Below are 11,195 nucleotides of genomic sequence, written 5' to 3' on the forward strand. Positions count from 1 at the left end.
AGAATGCAAAAGATTTCTGTGCATTAATTTTGTATACTGCTACTTTATCAAATTCATTGATTAGCTCTAGTAGTTTTCTGGTAGCATCTTTAGGATACTCTATGTATAGTATCATGTCATCTGCAAACAGTGACAGTTTACTTCTCCTTTTCCGATTTAGATTCCTTTTACTTCGTTTTCTTCTCTGATTGCTATGCCTAAAACTTCCAAAACTATGTTGAATAAGAGTGGTGAGAGTGGGCAACCTTGTCTTGTTCCTGATCTTAGTGGTCATGGTTTCAGTTTTTCACCATTGAGGACAATGTTGCCTGTGGGTTTGTCATATATGGCCTTTATTGTGTTGAGGTAAGTTCCCTCTATGCCTACTTTCTGGAGGGTTTTTATCATAAATGGGTGTTGAATTTTGTCGAAAGCTTTCTCTGCATCTATTGAGATAATCATATGTTTTTTCTCCTTCAGTTTGTTAATATGGTGTATCACATTGATTGATTTGCATATATTGAAGAATCCTTGCATTCCTGGGATAAACCCCCCTTGATCATGGTGTATGATCCTTTTAATGTGCTGTTGGATTCTGTTTCCTAGTATTTTGTTGAGGATTTTTGCATCTATGTTCATCAGTGATATTGGCCTGTAGTTTCCTTTCTTTGTGACATCTTTGTCTGGTTTTGGTATCAGGGTGATGGCGGCCTTGTAGAATGAGTTTGGGAGTGTTCCTCCCTCTGCTATATTTTGGAAGAGTTTGAGAAGGATAGCTGTTAGCTCTTCTCTAAATGTTTGATAGAATTCACCTGTGAAGCACCATCTGGTCCTGGACTTTTGTTTGTTGGAAGATTTTTAATCAGTTGCAATTTCAGTGCTTGTGATTGGTCTGTTCATATTTTCTACTTCTTCCTGGTTTGGTCTCATAAGGTTGTGCATTTCTAAGAATTTGTCCATTTCTTCCAGGTTGTCCATTTTATTGGCATAGAGTTGCTTGTAGCAATCTCTCATGATCCTTTGTATTTCTGCAGTGTCAGTTTTTACTTCTCCTTTTTCATTTCTAATTCTACTGATTTGAGTTCTTCTCCCTTTTTTTTCTTGATGAGTCTGGCTAATGGTTTATCAATTTTGTTTATCTTCTCAAAGAACCAGCTTGTAGTTTTATTGATCTTTGCTGTCATTTCCTTCATTTCTTTTTCATTTATTTCTAATCTGATCTTTATGATTTCTTTCCTTCTGCTAATTTTGGAGGGTTTTTGTTCTTCTTTCTCTAATTGCTTTAGGTGTAAGGTTAGGTTGTTTATTTGAGATGTTTCTTCTTTCTTAAGGTAGGATTGTATTGTTATAAACTTCCGTCTTAGAACTGCTTTTGCTGCATCCCATAGGTTTTGGGTCATCGTGTTTTCATTGTCATTTATTTCTAGGTATTTTTTGATTTCCTCTTTGATTTCTTCAGTGATCTCTTGGTTATTAAGTAGTGTATTGTTTAGCCTCCATGTGTTTGTATTTTTTACAGTTTTTTTTCCTGTAATTGATATATAGTCTCATAGTGTTGTGGTTGGAAAAGATACTTCATATGATTTAAGTTTTCTTAAATTTACCAAGGCTTGATTTGTGATCCAAGATATGATCTATCCTGGAGAATGTTCCATGAGCACCTGAGAAGAATGTGTATTTGGTTGTTTTTGGATGGAATGTCCTATAAATATCAATTAAGTCCATCTCGTTTAATGTATCATTTAAAGCTTGTTTTTCCTTCTTTATTTTCATTTTGGATGATCTGTCCATTGGTGAAAGTGGGTTGTTAAAGTCCCCTACTATGATTGTGTTACTGCTGATTTCCCCTTTTATGGCTGTTAGTATTTACCTTATGTATTGAGGTGCTCCTATGTTGGGTGCATAAATATTTACAATTGTTATATCTTCTTCTTGGATTGATGCCTTGATCATAATGTAGTGTCCTTCTTTGTCTCTTCTAATAGTCCTTGTTTTGAAGTCTATTTTGTCTGATATGAGAATTGCTACTCCAGCTTTCTTTTGATTTCCATGGAATATCTTTTTCCATCCCCTCACTTTCAGTCTGTATGTGTCCATATGTCTGAAGTGGGTCTCTTGTAGACAGCATATATACGGGTCTTGTTTTTGTATCCATTCAGCCAGTCTTGTCTTTTGGCTGGAGCATTTAATCCATTTACATTTAAGGTAATTATCGATATGTATGTTCCTATTACCATTTTCTTAACTGTTTTGGGTTTGTTATTGTAGGTCTTTTCCTTCTCTTTTGTTTCCTGCCTAGAGAAGTTCCTTTAGCATTTGTTGTAAAATTGGTTTGGTGGTGCTGAATTCTCTTAGCTTCTGCTTGTCTGTAAAGGTTTTAATTTCTCCATCGAATCTGAATGAGATTCTTGCTGGGTAGAGTAATCTTGGTTGTAGGTTTTTCTCCTTCATCACTTTAAATATGTCCTGCCACTCCCTTCTGGCTTGCAGAGTTTCTGCTGAAAGATCAGCTGTTAACCTTATGGGGATTCCCTTGTGTGTTATTTGTCATTTTTCCCTTGTTGCGTTTAATATTTTTTCTTTGTATTTAATTTTTGATAGTTTGATCAACGTGTCTTGGTGTGTTTCTCCTTGGATTTATCCTGTATGGGACTCTCTGTGCTTCCTGGGCTTGATTAACTATTTCCTTTCCCATATTAGGGAAGTTTTCAACTATAATCTCTTCACATATTTTCTCAGTCCCTTTTTCTCTTCTTCTTCTGGGACCCCTATAATTCGACTGTTGGCACATTTAATGTTGTCCCAGAGGTCTCTGAGACTGTCCTCAATTGTTTTCATTCTTTTTTCTTTATTGTGCTCTGCAGTAGTTTTTTCCACTATTTTATCTTCCAGGTCACTTATCCGTTCTTCTGCCTTATTCTGCTATTGATACCTTCTAGAGAATTTTTAATTTCATTTATTGTGTTGTTCATCACTGTGTTTGCTCTTTAGTTCTTCTAGGTACTTGTTAAATGTTTCTTGTATTTTCTCCATTCTATTTCCAAGATTTTGGATCATCTTTACTATCATTATTGTGAATTCTTTTTCAGGTAGACTGCCTATTTCCTCTTCATTTATTAGGTCTGGTGGGTTTTTACCTTGCTCCTTCATCTGCTGTGTGTTTTTCTGTCTTCTCATTTTGCTTAACTTACTGTGTTTGGGGTATCCTTTTCACAGGCTGCAGGTTCGTAGTTCCCATTGTTTTTGGTGTCTGCTCCAACTGGCTAAGGTTGGTTCAGTGGGTTGTGTAGGCTTCCTGGTGGAGGGGACTAGTGCCTGTGTTCTGGTGGATGAGGCTGGATCTTGTCTTTCTGGTGGGCAGGTCCATGTCTGGTGGTGTGTTTTGGGGAGTCTGTGGCCTTATTATGATTTTAGGCAGCCTCTCTGCTAATGGGTAGGGTTGGGTTCCTTTCTTGCTGGTTGTTTGGCATAGGGTGTCCAGCACTGTAGCTTGCTGGTTGTTGAGTGGAGCTGAGTCTTGGCATTGAGATGGAGATCTCTGGGAGATTTTCGCTGGTTGGTATTACGTGGAGCTGGGAGGTCTCTTGTGGACCAATGTCCTGAACTTGGCTCTCCCACCTCAGAGGCATACCCCTGACGCCTGGCTGGAGCACCAAGAGCCTGTCATCCACATGGCTCAGAATAAAAGGGATGAAAAAGAAAGAAAGAAAGAAAGAAGAAGATAAAATTAAATTAAATTAAAAAGTTATTGAAATAAAAAATAATTATTAAAAAAAATTTTAAATGATAAAAAAGAGCAGCCAAACCAAAAAACAAATCCACCAATGATAACAAGTGCTAAAAACTATACTAAAAAAACAAAACAAAACAAAAACCCGGATAGACCAAACCCTAGGACAAATGGTAAAAGCAAAGCTATATAGACAAAATCACACACAGAAGTATACACATACACACTAACCAAAAGAGAAAAAGGGGAAAAAATATATATATTGTTGCTCCCAAAGTCCACATCCTCAATTTGGGATGATTCATTGTCTATTCAGGTATCCCACAGATGCAGGGTACATCAAGTTGATTGTAGACAAGGATGAGAATTCTTGCTGAATGGTTATTATTCCATTATAGTCATAGTCTTCTGCTATCTCTTCATATAAGTCCTGAATATTTCTTATCAAGGGTATTGTCAGACATTTTATGATTCAGGATGGAGTTGTTGTGCAATCATTAAAAAAACCCCTATTTTCTAACTGGTTATTGCTAGTGTCTTGGGTTTTTTTAATAAAAATTTCTTCCACTTCTGTATCCAACCATTTTCTAATTTTTTAGTATATTATATATAATATATATATATAAACTAATATATATTATATAATATACATATATAAACTAATATAGTAGTTTTTCAGTTGATCCTCTGGAAAGTTCTGGATATCAAATTATAAAAGTTAAAAATTATAATAATTTTATATCTTCCTAATAGCTATAATGCTTATTTCTGTTTCATATTTTATTGCTTGACTGGACGCTTCAAAACAATATTAAATTTTAATGGTGGCTGGAGGCATCTTTGCTTTTTTCCAGGAATGGTAAAGCCTCTAATGTTTCATCATTAAGTGTTATTCCAGTTCAAGATAAATAGAAATATATTTTTTTAATAAGACAAATTGAATTTTATCAAAACCTTTTTTAGCATTTACTGAGACGAGTTTTAAAAAACTATTTGATCTACTAATACATTACTTAATAGCCAAAGAGTTTTTAACTAGAAACCAGCCTATAAATGAAGACTCAAAGGGAGCTTAAAGGAAAGGTCTGGGATGGAGATGTAAATCTGTATGTTATCAGTATACAGATGGCATTTCATACCATATGACCAGAGGGGATCTCCTAAGTAGTGGGTGCATGTATCAAAGAAAAGTCAGAGGACTGAGCCCTGAAGCACTCCAAGTTTTTAGAACTCATGAAGATGAAGAGAAGTGAGGAGTGGCCAGTAGATATGAAGAAAACCAAGACAGTGTGGTGTCCCAGAAGCCAAGTGAGCAACGGGTTTCAATGATGAAGGTGATCAGTTCTGGCAGTGCTGCTAATGTCAAGATGAGTACTGAGAGACGACACTGGATTTTGCAAATTGAAAGTTACTGGTGACCTTGATAAGAGCAGTTTCAGCTGATCAGAGGCAAAACTTCTGATTGGAGTGAGTCCAAGAGAGAATAAGACAATCATGCTTGTGCTGGGCAAATCCAGCTCATTTCTATGCCTAGATGAGCAATGTCCCAGAACCTCAGTAAATCAAGGCTCTCTTCTCCAGATGAAAAAACTTTAGAAGCAAACTTAAGAAACTTAAGTGGAAAGAAATAGAGGCTGAGTTTGGGATCTGACGGCAAAATGCCTGGATCCCAATTCCAGATCTATCCCTCCCCACCTCTATAGCCTTGAGAAAGACATTCAGAATCCCTGAATCTCAGTTTTTCATCTATAAAATGAGGTGATACTGTTTTCAAAGGGTAGTGGTGAGGTTTCAATTTTTTGAAATGCACTTAAACCCCTACACCAATATTGACTCTTCTCACTTTTTTAGGTCTCCTGGACATTTTCTTTCCTGTTCTTTGTCTTGTGGCCAAGCTTTAAGATGGTAAAATTCATATTTACTTAAAACATAAACCACTCGTTTTGAATATAGTTTCCTATGAATCCTAAAGGGCTTCAAAAGGCCACTATGTGAATGTGAAGCCCTTTGAAGTTTGTTCTGCTTGCTGCTTTGCCTAAAAATTAATCCTGTTACAAAACAGGTAGATTAAATATGAATAAACAGGTAAGAGTGCAAATAAAAAAAAATGATTCTATTGAAATATTTTGGTGTACACAGAGCAGTGAAAGGTGAAAGGGGATAATGGTAGAAGGGGAAACATGTGGCCAAAGAAGGGTTGGTATCTGTTTTTTAGATAAAATAAACTCGGCGTGTTTGTGTGCTGTTGGAGATGATTCAGTGGAGCAGGGAAAACGGTGCAGCAGAGAGGACAATCAATTGCTGGAGTGATATCCTGGAGGAGGTGAGAGTAATGGCCTCTGTTGTACAAGTGGAGAGATTGACATTAAATAAGAGTAACACAGAATATGCAGAGGAACAAGAGGGAAGTAAGAGGATGTGCAAAGATGCACGTATGTAGGTGGGTATCTTTCTTGGTAGAAACATGTGGAAATCCTCTTCTGATTGCTTCTTGGTTCTCCTTGAAAGAGGAAGGTAAGCTCGTTCGCTAAGAGTGAGAATGGAGAGAGGGGTAGTGAGATTTGAGTAGAGAGTGGAAAGTGTGAAAGAATTACCTAAACAGATGTATCCATGGTTATCACTTGTGCATTTATTTCTTTTATAATGTTAAACAATAATAAATTTATTTTAAAAACTCCTTTAATATTACCCCATTGCCTTCAGGATAAATACAAATTCATCAGAATCATATTAAAGACTATTCTTCGTCTTCTTCATAAACTTTTATCTCATCTCCTGTCACATTCTCGTTACAATCTATGTTCCACCCTTATCAGTTACTTAAGAGTTCTCCTCAAGAGGCATTATGTTTAATACTCCCTGTGGCAGACTATTTGCCAAAGATGACTGCAAGAATCCACCCCATTCCACATGTTCTTCTGCAATGTGACCTTGACAAGTAGATTTTCTCCATTCCCTGAAATCTGTGACTGGTTTTTTTTTGTGTGTTTGTTTGTTTGTTTTGCGGTACACGGGCCTCTCACTGTTGTGGCCCCTCCTGTTGTGGAGCACAGGCTCCGGACGCACAGGCTCCGGACGCACAGGCCCAGCAGCCATGGCTCATGGGCCCAGCCGCTCCACGGCACGTGGGATCTTCCTGGACCAGGGCACGAACCCATGTCCCCTGCATCGGCAGGTGGACTCTCAACCACTGCGCCACCAGGGAAGCCCATCTGTGACTGTTTTGACCAATAGAATATAATGGAAATGACGCTGCCAGTTCTGGGAGCAGCCCTTAACTGGACTGGCAGTTTCTGTCACAGTGCCTTTTGGAATGCTTGCTCTTGGGATACAGCCTCTTGGAACGCAGGCACCATGTTGTGAGAAGCAAAAGCTACAAAGCCATGTGTAGGTACTTCTGATGGGTGGTCCCAGCTGGGCTCCCAGCCAATACCCAGGATGAGTTACCAGCCATGTGGGTGAGTCATCTTGAAATGTCCAGCCCAGCTGAACCTTCAGATGACTGAGTGCCAGACTACATCTGACTGCAATCACATGAGAGACCCCAATTAAGAACTTGCCAGATGAACCCAGTCAATCCACAGACTTGTGAGAGACAAATGTTATTTAGAACCCTAAACGATAGGCTGGTTGGCTATGCAGCAGTAGATAACCAGAACTACTGAGTGCCGATGTGGGGAGACAGCAGTTGTCATGGTAGTAGTGGTGGTGGGAGACAGGTGATTTAGGCTAAAATCATGGCTCTGCCACCCCCTGGCTCTGTGATCTTAGCAAGTTACTTAAATTCCTGAACTTCATTTTTCCATAAATGGGAATAATAATAACCACCTCACCTGACACAGTTCCTGGAGTTAGTTGATTCTGAAGAAGGGATAAAGGTTTCTGCCCTTCACCTTAGGTTTTAGCTTGGCCCACTGCGGAAAAACTTTCTCGCCTGCCATTTTACCTTATCTCTTTATACCCATATTCCAGCTCCTCCCCATAAGAACAGCTGTTGATAATACGACTTGCTGGGCTTACATTTTACTTGTGGGCATAGTTACTGCATTGTGTGTGTATCTGAGCATGACGTGTTTTGTCTGTAGTTAGATGGATGAGGAAATTCCAGCCAGCCTTGCCACTGCAACTACTTGGTAAGTGTACTCACAGTCTGCCTCCACAGAGCCAGTTTATTAAGGATACAGACATGGAGACGTAGGAAGCTACTTCAGCCTTGGGACAAAGCAGTGTTCTCTAAGCAAGCTTTAACATAGCTTTGGGTATTATGAAAAGTAGCATTATATTTGTCATATGGTTACTAATCCATTTTGTTCATGGCTTCCCCAATAGAAGAAAAGTATGAATGGGTTTAAGAAGCAAAGCCCACCCCCATAACCCTAATAAACTCCTACTGTTCTTTCGTAGTCAGTTCAACACTGCCTCCTCTGCCCTCATGCAAGGTGTGTTGGGTTCCCCTTACCTGAGTTGCCATTTCTCCTCATGCAGAACTTATATTACTTCTGCTCATATTTTAGTTTGACACTTCCCCCCAATAGTCAGTGAAACTCTTTAGAAAAGGGAAAAGAAAGGTCTTCCATTCAAAATGTTGACATATGGCAGGATCTCAATCAATATTTGTGTAATAAATTAACATCTTACAGACATTATAAATTTTAAGGATATATGGGTATGTTCCTGTGTGTAGGTGTGTGTGATGAGGGTGTGTGTGCAACACTCACCTGCCCCTCCCCCATTCTTTCAACACAAACAAATAGCCAAAACCTAGATAAGGATTTTAAGGTTATATCCCAAATCTAGCAGTTAAGATATAAAGGTTACTACTTGAGTTATATAGAAAACGTGTGATATTTTATTACTAAGGAAATAATGTATTTATCTCACGTAACAAAGGTTCTGCTAATTGAAGAATGAACATTCTGAACTCGTAAGTAGACAAATAATTATAAAGTAACAGGTTTGACACTCTGAAATATGTTTTTAAAGCCTCTATATTAAATTATTATTAATGCTGCCAAAAAGCAATATAGAAATCTTGACACTATTATTCCAAATATGTAATTTAATGTACTATAGGTATCTTGGTAAAATGAACAATAGCTATACAGGAGTCATAAATAAAAATATTTACTTATATACCTTCATCGTCAGTATTGAGTTTGGCTTCCAGTTCCGCTATCTTGTGTCTTATTTCAAGCACTGAGAGTTGCACTGTATCCCTATTATTAAACACGTTTTGTTAATTATGATTCAATTAAAAATAACATGAGAAAAATAATACACAGTAACCTACCACTACTTCAGGAACAACCTATTATGAAACATCACTTATTGAAGGCCTGGTTGAGAATTAGTAATCAGGCGAACACAGGCTTCCGATTACCCGGGTCTAGAAGGACATTAAAATGCACTAAAGCTCAAAGCTCCCCATGTAACCACTTAAAACCCTTTATTCTTAAAGTTGGCCTCAAGAAGTCTGACAATTTTGGTTACCTGGTTTCTCAAAGCCCAGCAAAGGAGCTGCAAATTACTATAGACGGGAACAGCTAGGGCAACAGGTAACAACTGACAATCTGAAATAAAAAGGAAAAAAAAAGAAACACTAATAAAAAAAAATACACACACACACACACACATAGCATTCCAGAGATTATCTATTTAGGACATCAGCAAGTGGCATAGTAGTTATCAAAATACGATGACAGAATCATTTATATTTCTGAATGCCTATTATGTTAAAGGCATTGTGCTAAGTGCTGAAGATACTACCGTAAGTGAACAGAACAGTAATTGCAGCAGCTAACTTCCACCGAATGTTTATTACAAGCCAACACTAAGTGCTTTACATACATTTCAGTCCTGGTACCAACTACATGATGTGTGAGATACCGATTTCTACGCCAGTCTTAGACTTGAGAAAACTGAGGCTTCAGAGGTTCATTAACTTGTGCAAGATCATGTACTTGCAGAGTAAGTGATAAGAGCTGGGATTTGAATTTGTGCAGGATTCCTCTAAAGGACTGGCTCCTACACTCTACTGCTTCAGGAAATACAGAACCTGTCCTCAGAGTGCTTACAGCTTAGTACCAGACCAAGAAATAACTGAGCAATTTAAAAAGTGTGGCTGGAGTTACGACAGAGGAAAGCACAGGAAGCTACAGGGTGCCCCAAGAGAGCCTAGCCCTCCTGTGGCCTGCGGGTGGGGGTGGGGGTAGGGTATCTAAAAAGATACTTAAAATGTTCCAAAGACTTAGTAAGAAGTACTGATATTGAGTACTTTAAGAAGTATATATAGTAGGGGCTTCATTTTTACCAAGTATCACCAATTCTTAAGCTCTTCTAAAGGGATGAAAAAGAAGCATAACTAAACGAAACCTTTGGAATTTGAAACAGAAACCCTGAACTTAGTGGAACATCACAAGCAAACACATGTTTCAGAATTATAGTCTGTGCACACAGTACACTCCACCGGACTCGCTCCTGAAGGCAGAACCTCAAAACCTGCCTATTTATAATACCAAACGCAAGAGCTAAATGAATCTCTCCTATAAAGCACTGTTTTCAGATGTCACCAGTTCTGCCCGGGGATTAATGACACTGCAGGTGTCACCTCGGCCTCAGGGGCTTCGGCCTTGAGCCGCGGGGCTCACACAGGCGCAGGCCCTCGGCTTGGCGGCGCCGACGTGAACCCCACACCCGGCGGGGCGCGCGCCGCCCTCCGACTCACTTCAGGTGCCTTTCTTCCAGTAACTCCAGTTTAAGGCGGTCGGTGTTCATACCGTCGAAGGTGTCGCCTCTTCCTTCCTCCACCGTGTCAGATCAGAGGCCACCCACGCCCTTCCCTCACACGGCTTAGAACACGAGACCTGAGGGGACCCCCTGCAGCCGGGAGTGGTCAGGTTCTGTCAGCCGTAGTGGGGACGAACTGCCTCACGGTCGCTGCCTGGCGCCGTGCGGTGACGGCACAGGGCGGCGCCCGGGGGCGGGGCCAGGCTGGGACGCCCAGGGCCGCTCACACAGAAAGAGGGCTCTGTGCTGGGAAGTTTGGAATTGAACTAACTAGAAAGTAATGTAGTATCACGTTAGACCGACAGACTAATGTCCAAAAGAACCACCCAAATTTGTGGGCAAGAGATGATGTGAAGCATTTTGAGGAATAAGTTCAATTAATAGCAATCGAGGGTTTATTTTATACAGAGTGATATGTAACATATGCTAAGTACGTTCACTGCTTTCAAAGAACCTACGGTTTAACTGAAAAGTGATCTCTTGCCAGTGTGTCAGTAGTAACGTGGTGTGGCAAATCTTGTACTCCCAACTTTTGTGCCCAGCCTGAGGCAAGCTGTGGGGAGCAAGATGCTGGTCACCTCTTAGACACTCACCGGTGTCTATTCTGTCTTGGTGGCTCCCTTCCTTCGTCCTCAGCGCGCGTTCCTAATTCTCTGATTGACTGGGGAGGTGGGGATGAGAGGGACCCGCATGGCAGAGA

At 39.7% G+C, this 11,195-nt stretch overlaps 1 protein-coding gene across 1 annotated transcript in view; it reads right to left on the reverse strand.

Moving 5' to 3' along the window:
• The window catches only part of CCDC169 (coiled-coil domain containing 169), a gene marked incomplete at its 5' end in the record, with an annotated part of 42,363 nt that extends 31,838 nt beyond the window's left edge, over positions 1-10,525 (reverse strand). The window contains 2 exon segments of the mRNA XM_059996194.1: positions 8,846-8,925; positions 10,434-10,525. Of these exon segments, the coding sequence (XP_059852177.1) occupies positions 8,846-8,925; positions 10,434-10,525 (172 nt within the window).
• Between the last annotated feature and the right edge of the window lie 670 nt (positions 10,526-11,195).

The sequence above is a fragment of the Delphinus delphis genome, chromosome 18 (genome assembly GCF_949987515.2).
Source record: "Delphinus delphis chromosome 18, mDelDel1.2, whole genome shotgun sequence".
Taxonomy (NCBI): Eukaryota; Metazoa; Chordata; class Mammalia; order Artiodactyla; family Delphinidae; genus Delphinus; species Delphinus delphis.